The sequence below is a fragment of the Lithobates pipiens genome, unplaced genomic scaffold (genome assembly GCF_037356315.1).
Source record: "Lithobates pipiens isolate NorthernLeopardFrog02 unplaced genomic scaffold, aLitPip1_a1.2 Scaffold_18, whole genome shotgun sequence".
NCBI classification, from domain to species: Eukaryota; Metazoa; Chordata; class Amphibia; order Anura; family Ranidae; genus Lithobates; species Lithobates pipiens.
The window spans coordinates 31,114,230-31,131,391 of record NW_027507758.1 but is presented as its reverse complement, the minus strand read 5'-3'; the positions used below and the strand labels follow the sequence as shown (position 1 = coordinate 31,131,391).

The following is a 17,162-nucleotide window of genomic DNA, read 5'->3' as shown; positions in this document are numbered from 1 at the left end:
CCATTAAGGGCACACGGGAGACGCCCCCCCCCCCTCCATGCATCTGGCCCCTATCAGGACAACGGCACATTGATTCCAATGCAGGGATTTTTTTTTTGAAGAACCGATTAGACCCAGAGGCTCTAATAGGCTTCAATATAGGGAGGGTTCAGGTTGCAGAGAGTGCGCTCCGATCCCACCCAGGTGTGTTACAACAGTGAATGGATATTTGCTGTTGTAGCACTGATCCTCCTCCCTAGCCAATCAGGAAGCCGGTTTTGACAGCGGTCAGCAGATTGGCTGAAAGGACAGGCGATTCTATTGGATGCCTTGGAGGAGGAAGGGAAGAGCTGGAAGCCACCATGGAGGAGAGGACACGGAGCTGCTGCACCACGCTGCCTGCTACCGCCGATGGAGTAAGTGCTAGACATGCGCACACTGAAATATTTCATTTCAGAATTTCGTTTTCCTCTGAAAAATAAATTTAGTTACTCCCGAAATTCGTTTTTATTTATTTTGTTTAGTTAAAAAATGCATTAGTCCGAAAATCCGAAATAATTAAGGTGGAATCTGTCATTGAAGGCTTATGGTGTCTGTCAAATGTTCTAAGAAGATTCGACGGAGCAGCTAAACTGTACGACACCGCAATCGTACATTTCTGGTCGAATGTTCTGCCTACAAGCTATAGTAGAATTCTAATGTTGTATGACACTAGTAATAATTGTAACTACTTATAAAGTATTAGCTGGAGTTTGGCTTTAATGTGTTAGTGTATTTAAATCTACTAGTCCATCTAACACTCACTTCCCCCCCCCAGACTGACAATGCTGCTGTCCAAAGGTGCCACCCTGTGCTCCTTCATCCAGGAGGGAGGGGTGCTCTAATACGGGAGATGTGTTACTGTCCAGATCACAAGGTGAAAAAAGAGGGGGAAAAAAGCCCAAAAAAAGAAAAAAAAGAAAGAAAAACGAATGCAGCCACCACATCTAATGATTGGTAAGCTGCAATATATTTGATTTTTTTTTTGAGGGGGGGGAATTTAAGTATTTTCTTGCAATTCTTTCAAATCTGTCTGCAAATCGGAAACACTCACAGGATAATACTGTTCACATACATTTCTAACACAGGGTTTCCTTCCTCTCAGTAAGTGGATTGGTCTTGTATTCAATATGTGAAGCATTTCTAGGTGTTGGTGCCATCTTGTGGACCATTAGGAAATAGCAGCATGATAGAAAGATGAAAAGTAGCATTTCAGTGAAGCAGTACTCCTGTGGGAAAAGCCTCAGATGCAAGCTACTATTTCTTCTGCTTTTTTTTTTCTCACATGTGTATACAAAATGTTTAGAAATAAAGTGAAAAGGTCTACCTGGGTTTACTTATTTTTTGTGTTATGTTATTTTTTTTGTTATATACACATAATGTTTTGGTTGTTATGCCAATAGCAAGAAATAAAGACAGTCTGAAGCCGGCCACAGTAATCTCCTTTAACTACTTAAGGACTGGAATGATTTACCCCCTTAATGACCAGGCCATTTTTTGCGATGCGGCCCTGCATCGCTTTAATTGACAATTGCGCAGTTGTGCGACACCGTACCCAAACAAAATGTATGTCTTTTTTTCCCTACAAATAGAGATTTCTTTTGGTGGTATTTGATCACCTCTGCAGTTTTTACTTTTTGCGCTATAAATAATAATAATAAAAAAAAAAAATATATATATATATATATATATATATATGCGCTAAACTGATGAAGTTCATTCTTTTGGGGATATTATATATATATATATATATATAAAATATCCCCAAAAAAATGAACTTCATCAGTTTAGCGCCAATATGTATTCTACATAAAAATAAAAACAAAAAGCGTACAGTATATTGATTGGTTTGAGCAAAAGTTATAGTGTCTACAAAACAGGGGATAGATTTATGGTGATTTTATTAATTCATTTATTTTTTACTAGTAATGGTGGCGATCAACTAATTTTTAGCAGGACTGCGACATTGGTGCAGACACATCGGACACTTTTTTGGGACCAGTGACATTTATACAGCGATCAGAGCTAAAAATAGCCACTGATTACTGTATAAATGTCACTGGCAGGGAAGGGGTTAACACTAGGGGGCAATCAAGGGGTTAATTGTGTTCCCTAGGGAGGTGTTTCTAACTGTGGGGGGAGGGGACTGACAGGGAGTAGAGAGAGATCGCTGTTCCTGATCACTAGGAACAGCAGATCTCTCTCTACTCCCCCGTCAGAACGGGGATCTGTTTGTTTACATACACAGATCCCCGTTCTCACTCTCTGTTGAGCGATCTTGAGTGGCTGGCAGACATCGCGGGCATCTGCCACGCACATTGGCTCCAGCATCCTGACGCGTGCGTGCCCTGTCCCCTAGCGCTCTTAAACCGGCCGCCGTGCACCTACGATGATTTGCGCAGCTGTGCCAACCTGCCACCTTATAACGACGGCGGCTGCTCGGCAAGCGGTTAAAGTGATTGTAAAACCTTCCATACACCCAGCGAAGTGACTGGCCTCAGGTGATACACAGAGATAAAACAAATCCTCCTACATAAGTTGTACCTGTTTATCTGCAGTTTTCTCTTTTTTATTATTATTATACACGATTAATATAGCGCCAACAGTTTACGCAGCGCTTTATAATGTAGAGGAAGGACAGCACATACATCCGTTTAAAGTGCTAAATTATGAAACTTGTCTGACAGTTCAGAAAAAAGGGGGGCAGAGAGCTAATGTTACACTCTACAGAGCTCAGTGAGGCGATCTCTGAGAGATGATTGGAGGGAATAGACACAGCCTTGTCCACACTGCGCACAGCAACAGAGCTGAGGCTGTAAATCACATGCTGTGTGCTGGAGATCCCTCCCCTCACCTTTTTTGTCTTGGTGTCAGGAAATCTTGTCAGAGGTGATTCATGATGATAGCAGAGGAACGAAGCAACAGACAGAAATGACACTTAGTGCTCTGGATTAAGACAAGTACACACTATATGGCAAACTTTATAGTACAGTAGTATTAAACCCTAAGCCTTCTACATATAACACATTGAGCACATTAAAATAAACATTCCCTGTTTAACCACTTGCTTACTGGGCACTTAAACCCCCCTCAGTACCAGACCAATTTTCAGCTTTCAGCGCTGATGCACTTTGAATGACAATTGCGCGGGCATACAACACTGTACCCAAATGAAATTTTTATCATTTTTTTCCCACAAATAGAGCTTTATTTTGGTGGTATTTAGTTACAGCTCGGAGTTTTATTTTTTGCTAAACAAACAAAAAAAAGATGCAAAAAAATTAATAAATAAATCATGTTTTAATAGTTTGTTATAAAATTTTGCAAACGGGTCATTTTTCTCCTTCATTGAAGTGCGCTGATTAGGCGGCACTGATAGGCTGCATTGGTGGGTACTGATGGGCTGCATTGGTGGGCACTGATAGGCTGCACTGGTGGGCACTGATAGGCATAGTTAAGGCGGCACTAATAGGCACAGATAAGGCGGCACTGATGGGCACAGATAAGATGGGCACAGATAAGATGGCACGGATGGGTGGCACGGATGGGCACTGATAGGTACCACTGATAGATGGGACTGATGGGCACTGATAGGTGGCACTGCTGGGCACTGATGGGTGGCACTGCTGGGCACTGATGGGCGGCACTGCTGGGCACTGATGGGCGGCACTGGGGTGCAGCACCTTTGAGGCAGATTGTGGGCACTGTGGGTGGCACTGCTGGGTGGCACTGTGGGCACTGCTGGGTGGCACTATGGGCACTGCTGGGTGGCACTGACGGGGGGCACTTACTTTTTATTAGGGTGGCACTGCAGGGGGCAGGTGGGCACTGACAGGGGGCAGGTGGGCGCTTGCATTGCTGGCCGTGATCGGGACTGATGTCCCGATCACGGCCGCCGGTGATCGGCTTTTTTTTTTCTCCTCGCGCTGTCAGCGCGAGGAGGAATACTAGCCGATTACCGGCTCCGTTATATCACCTGATCAGCTGTCATTGGCTGACAGCTGATCACGTGATAAGGGGTCGGGATCGACCCCTTGCACGGATCGGTGATCAGGCGACTCTCATGGACTCAGGGGGCGCCCTCAGGGGGCGCGCAGGCCGCTCGTACACGGAAAAGGACGTCGTCCCAGAAAAAGAGACGTCGTCCCGGAAAAGGAGATCTGCGCTGTAGCCGTCATTTGGCTATAGCGCGGATCTCAAGTGGTTAAACTGTTACATTTCTTACCCCAGCTTAGGCTATGGGGCTGTGTGTTTCTATTGATGTACACAGTGTAGGGAGACCAATTGTAGTCCCTTCATGCAAGGGTGAATGCAAGAGAAATGAGCCACCCCTAAATATGAAGCTGCACATACTTAGTTAACGAGCATTTTGAAAGACGAGCAACTTTTTTTTTTTTTGTATAATTCTGACTCGGTTTGCGAGTGTTGTCCCTCAAAACGAGTAGAATTCAAGCTAATTGGCGGTGCAGTACCGCATTTGGCCAGAGGTGCGGGGGCACCGCTGACACTTGGAAATACTCCGTTCCCGAATGTTTCTGAGCCTTTTCGAGTTCAGCCGAGCTGTCCCCGAGTATTTCCAAGTCTCTCTGGTGCCCCCCACCTCTGGCCACATGTGGTATTGCATGCAATAGAATTCAATGAGGAACGAATTATCTTCGTTTCCATTGACTTCTATAGGGAAACTCGCTTTGATATGTGAGTGCTTTGGATTACAAGCATTCTCCTGGAACGGATTATGCTCGTAATCCAAGGTTCCACTGTACTGTGATATGACTAACCACTTGCTGCCCGCCCACTATCAAATAACGGAGGGACGGTGCGGGTTTTGTTCTGGGGCAATGCCATTCAACGTCGTCCCAGAAAGGCCGCTCTAGCGCGCCCGTGGGGGTGCACAGCATGGCGATCGCGGCCGCACCCTGTTGATAGGACACGGCACGACCCCGATCTCTATGTGGTACCAACCGGAGCGAAACAAATTCCTCTTCACCTTATCAAAGACTTGTCCATAGATAACATATTGCTGTTCAACATCCAACTGACCAACAGCTGACAGCTTCTCATTCTCCGTCTTTATGAAGTCCTCAATGCTGAGCAGAAGCTTCTTATCCCCGGAACTGAGGATGGGCGGGAGGATCGGATTCTTGGATCTTCCAATAGAACGATTCATTCTTGGTGCATACAATACTTCTTATTATCTGTGCCAAAAACAACATATGTAACACATGTAGATTTGTAAAATATATAAATAATGTACAGTGTACAGAACATACATATATTTTATTCCATCTCAACCAGGGTTCCTCCAGAGATTGCTAGGGGTTCCCTGGGCGATTTCTAACTCTCAGATAGGTAATCACTGACACTAACGATTAGCTAAAAAGATGTCATTCTTCCCACTGACCAGCAACGTAAGGAGCATTCTTCCCACTGGCCCCCAGTGTAATTGGGACCTTCTCTTAATGACTCTTCCAATTATCACCATTGTTAATGATCACTAATGCAAGGAAGCATCTCACTGACCACCAGTATAAGGGAGCATCTCACTGACCACCAGTATAAGGGAGCATCTCACAGACCTTGAACGTAAGGGACCATGTTGTTGACACCAATGTAAGGGAGCGACTCACTAGTCACCAATGTACAGAAGCATCCCACTGGTCACCAGTGTAAAGGAGCATCTCACTGACTACCAGTAAAATTAACATTTTGTTGGCTATTCCTGGGTATATCCTTCAATCCCAAGAATTTCCAGGTGTGTCCTTTAACCTCAAGAGTTCCCAGATATGTTCTTTAACCCCAAAGGTTCCCAGGTGTGTCCCTCAACCTCAAAAATTCCCGGGTGGGTCCGTCAACCTCAAAAATTCCCGGGTGGGTCCCTAAACCTCAAAAATTTCCCGGGTGCGTCTCTCAACCTCAAAAGTTTCCCAGGTGGGTCCCTCAACCTCAAAAATTTCCCAGGTGCGTCTCTCAACCTCAAAAGTTTCCCGGGTGGGTCCCTCAACCTCAAAAATACCTGGGTGGGTACCTCAACCTCAACCTCAAGAGTTCCTGGGGTGGGTCCCTCAACCTCAAGAGTTCCCGGGTGCGTCCCTCAACCTCAAAAGTCCATGGGTGCGTCCCTCAACCTCAAATGTTCCCGGGTGCGTCCCTCAACCCCAAGAGTTCCCGGGTGCGTCCCTCAACCCCAAGAGTTCCCGGGGGCGTCCCTCAACCCCAAGAGTTCCCGGGGGCGTTCCTCAACCTCAAGAGTTCCCGGGTGGATCTCTCAACCCCAAGAGTTCATGGGTGGATCTCTCAACCCCAAGAGTTCCCAGGTGGGTCCCTCAAACCCAAGAGTTCCCAGGTGGGTCCCTCAACCTCAAGAGTTCCCGGGTGGGTCCCTCAACCTCAAGAGTTCCCGGGTGGATCTCTCAACCCCAAGAGTTCATGGGTGGGTCCCTCAAACCCAAGAGTTCCCAGGTGGATCCCTCAACCTCAAGAGTTCCTGGGTGGGTCCCTCAACCTCAAGAGTTCTGGGGTGCGTCCCTCAACCCCAAGAGTCCCCGGGTGTGTCTCTCAATTCCAAGACTTGCCAGGTGCGTCCCTCAACTTCCAAAGTTCCTGAGTGTGACCTTCCACCCCAGGAGTTCCCAGGTGTATCTCTGCACCCCAAGAGTTTTATGGGCAGGTCCCTCAACCCCAAGAGTTCTCATGTGTGTCCCAAATTACACTGAAAACTTTGTTAAAAAGTATTTTTATCACTCATAGATGTAAATGAGCCCCAAATAACTGTATCTGATTGGCAGACATTTATCATCTAATGCTGGCCATACACTATATGAAAAATTAATTTATTTATGTCCACTGAGCGATTTATCAGTCATTACATGATGGCAGAATTGTTTGCGCTCGCGGCTGAACGATCATTTTTCGAAATTGGGTTTGCCCGATTTTTCGTATAGTGTATGGCCAGCATTAGTCTAGGCTTGCCTCTGGACACGATTTACAAATACGTCACCTATGATATCACTAAGCCCAATCACTGAGCTGTGAGCCCTGTACTCCTTACCCAGTTCCAGGCTCACTCCCTGCATACAGGGCTCTGCCGGGGCACTCTGTGTATTATATATATGCCTGTTACTATGACGGTTGTTAGGGGGCGCTACCGGGAATAGCGGTCCTTACAGGGGGAGGAGGCGTTACCAAACAGAACCGCTGTGAATGACAGAAGGACGGACCAACTGGGTGAAAGGGGGCGTTACCAAAGTAGAGCGGTCCAGCATGACAGAGGGCGGGCCCATAGAGAGATGGGGCGTCACCAGGCCAGAAGGGCGGAGAAGGGACTGACAGGGCGGGCTCACAAGGGAGGTTGTGCGCGCGCATCGTACTTATTAAAAATCTGTCTCATAAAAAATAGCATTCTAGCTAATCGCACCGTGTAATTACGACTATACATATCTCCTTCAAGGGTAATTGTATTGTTTTGAAGCAAGAATAAGCATACCGGAAACCGTACCTCTGACAGGACTACCAGTCCCAGAATGCATTGCGCCACAAGGGTGGGGTTCTTCATATTAGACCCCTTCAAAACCATTTCAAAACAGCTTTTATTATTATTTCTTGTATAAGTATTGATACACAAAATAAACCGGACGCGTTTGAACGTCAAACCGGCCCGCCGCTGCCAATAACGTGTTAGATTTCACTCAGGCACCGCCGCGGACAGCTCTGCCCCGCCCACCGCCCTTGTGGGGCGGCTAGGAAAACCCCGTAGCGGCCGGAAGGAGGTCCTCTCTCCAGGATCCGCCATTAGCAGGAGGTGAGTGTGGCGGATCGGCTCCGGGGACAGCGGGGTAGTAGCCGGTGTGGCGGGCCCCGGAGGAGGGCGGGACGGGGTGTATTCGGTGTATATAATGGCCGTCTCTCTTTCCTGTCACAGGTGGGTCCGCCGTCACCATGCAGATCTTCGTGAAGACGCTGACGGGGAAGACCATCACCCTCGAGGTGCGTGTGGCGGCCATGGCTGTGTGAGGGAGAGGAGATGAGGGGGGACAGGCATCTGCGGGGGGCAGCACGGGACACACATAGAGGACCCCCCCACTACCACCTCCACGTGTCCCATCTCCACGTGCTGCACTGGAGGGAGACAAGTCTGGTGCAGCTCTGCATAGAAACCAATCAGATTCCACCTTTTTATTGTCAAAGCTTAACTGAACAAGATGAAGCCAGAAGCTGATTGGCTGCTATACACAGCTGCACCAGATTTTGCACTCCAGTTAGTAAATCTCCCCCCCCCCCCCCATGTGTTCTAATGTAGAGACCCCCCCCCAGAGCTGCTACTGCCAGAGGGGGTCTCCATGGAACATGTGATGTCCAAGCAATGCAATCCTGAGGCCTCATTCACATGAATAGGCCGCTGTCTGCATGGATGATGCACCATAAGTTCTTGCACTTTCTTTTAGGTGTTGAGCTTTGGCTGGATATTGTGACAAAATGCTAGTTTCCTGGGGTGCTGGTAATTTAATGGTACAGCTGGTGTGATGTCTGTTCCCCCCCCCCCCCCCCCCCATGTATTTCAAAAATGCGTATCCCTGGAGCACACGGATGTGAATTGGGCTTGTGCCTAGGATCACACTGACCGCGGGAATGAAATTGCAAGTTCAGCTGAACTCGCACAATTTCATTCCTGCATGTCGGTCCCGGCTTCGGGGGGTGACTTCGGAGACGCGAGTGTGGGCTTCTGCACTGATGTCAATGAAAATTTGTGTGGTGTTGCATTGATTCGAAGGTGTGTTCACAAAAGGTTACCTCTAGGGGACTTTTTAGGGAAAGGACAAATAGTACTATGTTGTTGAAAGTTTATTTACAGCAAAAAACAGCCCATATGGATGTAAGACAAACTAACAAGTGTATGAATGGAGGGGGGGACAATAAACAGAGCATAAAGAGCAAATACAGGTAATGTATTCTGACAATGTATTAGTACAATACCTGTATCTGCTCTGTTTATTGCATCCCTGTCTTTTTTTCCTTTATTCATACACTTGCTAATTTGTCATACATTAAAGTGGTTGTAAACCCTTACAAACCAGTTTGACCTACAGGTAAGCCTAGATTAAGGCTCACCTGTAGGTCCAAGAAATGTCTCCTAAACCAATAAACCCCAGTATATTGATTCAGAGGCTGCCAATTTGGCATGTCGAATCTCATCAATGTGAACCAGGACTTGCAGCAGCAGTTTTTTAAATGACTGTTCTTTTTCAGGAGCCGTAAAAGTTGCTTGAAACTGTGTATAAATCAGATGGTATTGCTGCACTTTAAAATTTATTTAGAATAAAAAAATCAAATTCCTTTCAGTGTCAAATGCATTTGATACTGAATGGAATTTTTTTTTTTACATTTTAAGTGCAGCAATCCCATCTGATCGTGTGTTGTTTTTTTTTTTTTTTTCTTTCTATATATGACCTGTGGAAGGGTCTGATTGCACTGCGACATCTGGAACACGTACACTTTGGAACACGTAAATATTTCTAAAGGTGCTATTGATGTGCAAATTTTCACCACGTTTGTAACAATCCGTACATACGCAGATGCCAAAACAAATTTCAGTTCAGAAAGAAAGTTTTGTAATACAATGGAATGACGCAAAGTAAGCGTATTGAACACATAAAGGGAAGCGCAAACAAGCGTAAAGCTAAGATGCCAGCTGACATTTCAGTAATTAGAAAACAATCCTGCCCCTTGTCAGTGCAAATTAACATTGGCTGGTTCAGTCTCAACTGATGGCCTATAAAAGTGTCTCATCACCAAGGTGTCACCCAAGAAGCATCTCCTGATGGGCAAAGGCAAAGAGCTCTCAAGACCTTCTCAACCTTATTGTTTCCAAACATACTGATGGCATTGGTTACAGAAAGATTTCTAAACCTCTGAATGTTTTAGTGAGCACTGCTGGGGCCATAATCTGGAAGAACGTAGTTTCACTATACGCCACCCACAACCAGGTGCTCTTCACAATAATTCTGACAGAGTTAAAATTATCAGTTGTCCGAGAGCCACGGACCACTTGTGGGCAGCTTCAGAAAGACCTGGACTTGGGTACAATTGTTTGAAGGAAAACAATTAATGCACTCACCCGCCATGGCCTGTATGCACTGGACTCCATTTCTGAAGAAAAAGCATGTTGAAGCTTGTTTTAAAGTTTGCTTTACAATATTTAGACAAACCTGTGAAATACTGGGAGTGTATCTGGTCAGATGAGACCAAAATGTAACACTTTGGAAGCCATAATTCACACCATGCTTGGAGGTCACATGTCATATCACCCCCAGTACCAACAGTGAGGTTTGGAGATGGGATGATCGCGGTGAAGGTGGCTGTTTGCCAGTATACAGTACTAGCAAACGTCATATCCTTGAAGGATGAATGGAAAAATATACCAAGACATTCTTGATGATAAAAAATAAATAAAAATCTGCCATCTACCAGGATGAGGGAGGACATTTCAGCAAGACAATCATACCAAACACAGACAAGGAAACTCTATTGGTTTCAAAGGCAGAAAGAGAAAATAAAGCTGGTCCCAGCCAATAACCTGACATGAATCCAATAGAAAATCTATGGAAAGAACTAAAGAGTTCAGAGGCCCACAGAACCTTCAAGACTGTGGAAGAATGGGCCAAAATCGCACCCGAGCAAAGCATGTGACTACTTTTCTCCATACAGGAGGCGTCTTGAAGCCGTCAGGCTTTTGTACCAAGTATTACATTTGTTGCCTCCTTCAATACCTTTTCCCTGTCATTCCATTTTATTACACATAACTTCATGTTTGAAGGCGTTTGTTTTGGTATCTTTGTATGTGTGAAAATTTCATGGCAATGACACCTTTAAAAAAATATATATATATATTTATATTCAGAGGGAAAAGGGTTGAGCGTTTACAAGCTTCGGGGCTTGTGAATGGACTACAAGGGCGCTCATCACCACTGCAGTCCACTCAGGGTTGCATGCTGTCATCTGCAATACAGATGGTAGTTTTAGTTCATTCACAGGATTCTGTGAATGGATGAGGTGACCATGTGAGCGGAGCACCACAAGGCTGTGCCGTTGATTTGTGACAGTGGGTGCCCGCGAGATCACCGCTGTTACAATGAGATGAGACCAGAGCCAGTATCGATCATGTAACATGTTCCCAAAGTTGAACCCTATACTGATGTGGTGTTACTTGTATTGCAATCAAAGCAGAACTTTACTGATAACTTTAAAAAATGTTCTTCATCAAGGAACATGCATTCCAAAAAAAATGCTACCAGAATTGGTGTGTGCTGTAAATTGCCTCCAGCATTGCTTCTGTTTATTCTTGCTGCAGGTTGCCATTTTGCTGAAGACCTGAGTGGCAGTAAATCTTCAGGCTGTCAGCGGATCGGCCTCTATGTTTTTGGGAGTGCCTTAAAAAAAATAGCAACTTAGCATGTGCAGAGCAGGGTAAGACAGTGTATTACTGGATTTTGAACAGTATAGTTTATACTTTTTTATATACTTCCTGCAAAGGGGGCCAGCCTGAAGTCATCTAGGAGGACTTAAAGTGGAACTTTTAGTCAGAAAACTAAGTCTTTCTGACTTCAGGCTGGCTCCTTTTTTGAAGGTATGGCTATGTAATACATTAAAAAGAGATGTGTATACTGTTCATAATCCAGTAACTCTCACCCTGCTCTGCACATGCTCAGTTCTTTACTCACGGAGTTGGTAGAGGCCAATCTGCTGACAGCCTTAAAGTGGAATTAAACCCTCCCATCTGCCATGGTGCTGCACATGTGTATCAGTTATGACACCACACATTTTTATGGTTTGACAGTTTGGTTGAAGACATAAATGTGACCGCAATCCAAGAATGTAACTCTAGTGTGTTTTTTTTTTTTTTTTTTTTTTTTTTAAGATCATTAAATGGATTGGTTTAGTTCTGTATGATTTACTGCTGTTCAGGGGCTCTGGGCTTCATCCAATTGGCAGTCCCCTGCAAGAAGAGGGAACAATGCTGTTGGCAATTTACAGTGCACACTAATTGATGGCATTATTGACATATCAGTTGATCTGGGGTGAGGGTCCATTCAGAATCGGTTGACTTGCCTGAGGCTGTATTATGACAGACCATTTTCCAGAGGAAAAATCCCCCCCCCCCTTACGGTGTTGCCCTAGCACTGCAAGGGCTGCATGCTTAAGGTCTGGATGGGAAAAGCAGTTCTACGTGCTCCCGCTCTTACCATAGTAAAGGCATATCTTTTCTTTGTACTTTTCAGCTGTAAATGGGATACAAATGGTAGTAAAGACAGTCATACTGCCAGCAGAAAACAAAGTATTGTCATGCATCTGATGTTTATGGTTCTATATTTTTTCCAGGTCGAGCCCTCTGATACTATTGAAAATGTCAAGGCCAAGATTCAGGACAAGGAAGGTTGGTTCAGTTTTTATTTTACTTGTGTTTTAAGAGAGGCTTAATCAGGGTATGAGAAGTCAGCTGCTGCAAATACTATAGCCGCTTACTTTTACTACACACCTAAAGTGATTGTAAAGTCTTGTTTATTTCTTTATTAAAAAAATAAATCATTTTATACTTGCCTGTGGTTTTACACAGAGCAGCTTGGGTCCCTCTTTGACTCTCTTGGCCCCTCCTGTCAAGTGCCCCCATAGCAAGCAGGTTACTATGGGGTGCACCTGAGCTGGGTCACAGCTCCCGGTGTCTTTTCAGACACCGAGCCTGTCCCCTTTCTATTCTCATTGGCTTGCTGACTGACAGCTGCAGAAGCCAATGGCGCTGTTGTCTCAGGCAGTGAGGGTAGTCCCGGGCAGCTGAGACATTCCGCCAACATCGCTGGAGCTACAGGGACCTCTGATGCATAGCATTGAGATAAACCATTTTGCCTTTACCCCCCCCAGTCTTAAACGTGTGTGTTATACTATAGTGTGCTAGTATTTGGCACACTATTGCAGACTTGCCTATCAGCTAAAGCCCTCCAGCACTGCCCTGTCGGTGCTCTAGCTGGTCCGAGGTACTTATTTTCTGCTGATCGTCTTTCTGCGTTGCTCATTTCAGCTACTTGAATGGCTGGGTCATGTTGGCCCAACTTCTGCACAAGCTAGTCACTTTATCATGGTCCAAAGCGGTGGCATAAAGGTAACACTTCCTGCGCATGAATGTGGTGGCAACTGGCAAACATCCTCACCTAGGCGGGCAGGGAAGAGATGGAACGAGTACCTGCTGAAAGATGCTGGGTTTCCCAATAAATGCCTAAAGAGAAAAGTACATAAAGCTCATGAGTAAATTTGTAAGAACAGTGTAAGAAGAGTTTGCCTTTTATGGGTATAATTGTTGCAGCACTGAAGTTGGGGATAATTTTTAAATTGTATTTGATCTTAGGAGAGACGCACCTAATGCTGCACAGTCTGTTTTCAGGATCTTCCAATCCCTCCTTGGTGCCATTAGTAAATTCACTGTTTAGGACTCCACTGATGTCAGTAGCCTTTTGGCAGGTTAATTAGCAGAGGACATGTTTCAAGACTTTAACACGTTAGCTGATGGTGCACAGTTACCTAATTAAAATCCATTTAAAAAAAAAAAAACCCACTTGGGTTAATGTGCAGGGGTAGGCCTTCCAGCTGTTGCAGAACAAAGTCCCATCATGCCTCTGGGAGTAATTGTAACTGCCAGCCTTGCAATGCCTCATGGGAAATGTAGTTCAACAGCTGGAGGGCCCCAGATTGCCTGCCCTTGCTGTAAAGCCTTGCACTCAGTATTGGCAGATTCTGGGTGCAGTCTCAGCCTCTTGCAGACTGTTAGTACATTGTCTGCTCATAGCAGTCCAGGAAGCTCAATGGACTACAGGAGGAGCCCTCGCCAGCACCCTTGCAGTTCATTGAGAGCTAAGACATCAACCACAAAGGCTATTCATTCACAGAAAACAGTGTGGGCAGAGCCACGCTGTTTTCAAATTGTGAAAGTGAGTGCAGGCAGAAGACTCGCAGAACATGTGAACTTTCTGCAATTTAAGCGCAACTATTGCTAATCGGAGGTGGTAACAACTTATGTCCACTGCTTCCTCTTGCAGTAATCAAACTATAAATTAGTATTTTTGTATTTATTTATTTTTGACCAGATAGGCTTTTTTTTTTTTTTTTTATATCTAATGTGTACTTGTCCCCCTACAGGTATTCCTCCTGATCAGCAGAGGTTGATCTTCGCTGGCAAGCAGCTTGAAGATGGCCGCACACTCTCAGATTATAACATTCAGAAGGTGGGTATCGCTCAGTAAAAAGCTGTGACCAGGATTGTTCTCTTAAATGTTGCAAATTGGTAGTCTGTCTTTTTTTTTTTTTTTTTTTTTTTTTTTTTTTTTTCCCCAGTATGATTAAAGTGATTTGCTTTCTATTGAAAAAAGGTATTGATCCTTTCAGGGAGATGTCTAGGCATATAGTATTGGAAGCTCAGCTTAACCTGGCTCTATAAAAGATATAGACGTGTGTGTGTGTGTGTGTTTACAATTTACAGACATTTTGCTGCAAATTGTGTAATGGGAGCATTACCTATGCCTCTGTTTCTTTAATGTGATGAGCTTTAACTATAGCTTTAGATCCACTGATCATTTAGGAGAGTGGTTTTGACGGGTTTAAAGTGTGTGTGTGTGTGTGTGTGTGTATAACTTGTATAGCGCTACATATGCAAACTAAATCGCCCCAGGGCACTTTTGCTGCCAGCGTCTGTCTGGGTTTTCAGAAGAGATGAGTCTTTAGCTTCTTCCTGAAGGGCAGATGGTTTTCCTCCAAGCAGATGTCCATGGGTAGAGCATTCCATAGCTGTGGTCCTTGTACTGCAAACCTTCGTTCGCCTTTTAATTTGTAATGGGTCTTGGGATGTGGAGGAGGTTTTAGTTGACCCGAGAGTGTGGCGTGGGGTGTAGTGCTTTATTTTGTCAAAGGTATTGCAGGGCTTTTCCTTTGTGTCTTGTTTACATTGTTCATAAACCTGAAGTGACATGCTCCTGGGTCATAGTGTTGAGCGGAGGCCATCTTTCCTCTGATCTCTATGGCTGGCCATCCTCAACCGCTGGATTGGTTCCTGTGCTTCCTGATAAGCTGGAGAACCACCAGAAGGCTCCCTCATTCTGTTTCTAAAAGGGATTCCGCGGCTAATCCTCTGATCGCTTTTATCAAAGGGCAGTGGCTGCTGATAATTTTTAATAAAGGGGTTATGATATCCAGCTGCAGCCAAGTGTTTCACTTCAAAACCTTTTCCAGTTAGGCGGCCTTGAAGTGGTTTTTGTCTTAATAGTCATATTAAACTTTATATCTGCCTGTGTATCCTATAGGAGTCCACACTTCACCTGGTGCTGAGGCTCCGTGGTGGTGCTAAGAAGAGGAAGAAGAAGTCTTACACCACCCCCAAGAAGAACAAGCATAAGAGGAAGAAGGTCAAGCTTGCTGTGCTCAAGTACTACAAGGTAAGAAAGCTGCAGGTCTGAATGGCAACGTAGTCTCTCCTTTAAAATCTCCAGTCAGATGTCTTTTGAAACCCGTACATCTAAGGCTGCAATTATGAACTTTAAGAAGACTTTACACCAACCTAATTTTGCATGGTACAGTGCCATAGAAGGGTCAGTATTTTATGTACCTGATTTGCTAAAGGTGCTATAAAGTGAAAAATGTCTTAGTACCCAGCCACTACATTACAAAAAATGCATGAATAGGTTCTCAAAACACCATCTAGAGTCAGGACTCTATATATGTGACAGCAGTCCACTAAGATAATGTGCCCACAGCAAGAGACAACATGCTATATATCATGACATGCATGGTGGCAACAGGCTCTTACAAGATTTTGGGTGGACTAAGATTGATGACCTAGGTCAGTGGGGTGAGTAAGAGCAGCAATGTGGGGGAAGTACTTAAACACCGAATTGTAGTGATCTGAGGTTCCCTTATTTGTAGGTTTGTTACTGTAAGTATGATTCACCTTGTATGATGTGCACCTTTCTTAAAATAGTTTCATATGTCTTGCAGGTTGATGAGAATGGCAAAATCCACCGCCTGAGGCGTGAATGTCCATCTGATGAGTGTGGCGCTGGAGTCTTCATGGCCAGTCACTTTGACAGGCACTACTGTGGAAAGTGTTGTCTGACTTATTGCTTCAACAAGCCTGAAGACAAGTAAAATGTACATGTGTTAATAAAACCAGTTGACAGACTCTGCTTGTGTCCACGCGTTTCATTCCTAAAATGTTGAAAAGAGCCCAGGGCTGCCCAAATCGTACCCCTGGCAAACAGGAAAGTGGACTCTCGGTACCTAGGAAGTGACAATTACTTTTTTTATTAAAAAAAAAAAAAATGTATGGGCAATTACAGCAGTGCATATATGCGTCTTAGTAGTGATGTATTGTAGATAATTCCTCCTGAAGAGGACTGTGCATCAAGACTTACTACATCTTGTGCCCTTAACTATTGGGGGCAACCTATCAATGTAAGTCTTGATGCATAGTCCTCTTCAGGAGGCATTATCTACAGTACATCAATCACTACGAAGAATTAAAATGTAGCATTTGCACTGCTGTATGTGTGTATTTAATGAATTTTATAAAAACCATTCACTTCTTGGGTACCAAGAGTCCACTTACATATTTGCCAGGGGTGTGATTGGGGCAGCCCTAGGCTCTTTTCATCAAATATTCATTTACAGATGGTACCCCTACCTACATAATGTATTTTTTTATTTTGAGGCACCGATCCCATTCATTCCTAAAGTGGTTGACCTTTCTATAATAAAAAAAAAAAAAAAAAAAAAAATCAAGTGAAAATGTAACCACTTCTTGCTCGACCAGCGTCATACCATTCAGTCTGTGATGTCCTATCTGATGCCTGCGGTTACAGGCGCTTTTATTTTTTCCCAGCTGTATTTCTCTTTACTGTAAGAACAATCATAAAATATGGTATGAATGAACCATGTGCAAAAAAAGCAAAGTCCAAAGTAAATCCCAACACCAAACATCTTCTGGATTGATGGTTCTTCAAATATACACAGTGGTTATGCACAGGTATGTGATTTTGCCTGTAGGAGCCGCCGCCCTGCAGTATATGAATGTGGGGCGATTGACAAGCTGATAAACATTAAATGCACATATAACC

The 17,162-nt window shown here is 44.5% G+C and overlaps 2 protein-coding genes across 5 annotated transcripts in view; one reads left to right on the top strand and one right to left on the bottom strand.

Moving 5' to 3' along the window:
- CLHC1 (clathrin heavy chain linker domain containing 1) overlaps window positions 1-7,205 on the bottom strand; it is a 55,598-nt gene extending 48,393 nt beyond the window's left edge. For 3 of the 4 annotated variants that reach the window (XM_077485529.1, XM_077485532.1, XM_077485530.1), the window contains exons 1-2: window positions 7,067-7,205; window positions 5,006-5,213 (exon numbers count right to left, since the gene is read on the bottom strand). In XM_077485529.1, the coding sequence (XP_077341655.1) occupies window positions 5,006-5,185 (180 nt within the window). In that variant the 5' untranslated portion in view covers window positions 5,186-5,213; window positions 7,067-7,205. The remainder of the gene's footprint in view (window positions 1-5,005; window positions 5,214-7,066) is intronic. The other variant, XM_077485531.1, reaches the window with a different exon arrangement.
- A 514-nt stretch (window positions 7,206-7,719) lies between these two features.
- On the top strand, window positions 7,720-16,232 carry RPS27A (ribosomal protein S27a). The gene is made up of 6 exons (XM_077485528.1): window positions 7,720-7,816; window positions 7,937-8,001; window positions 12,391-12,445; window positions 14,197-14,282; window positions 15,354-15,485; window positions 16,045-16,232. The coding sequence occupies exons 2-6, from the start codon at window positions 7,954-7,956 to the stop codon at window positions 16,192-16,194; spliced, it is 471 nt and encodes a 156-aa protein (XP_077341654.1). The 5' UTR covers window positions 7,720-7,816; window positions 7,937-7,953; the 3' UTR covers window positions 16,195-16,232.
- Window positions 16,233-17,162: the final 930 nt, after the last annotated feature.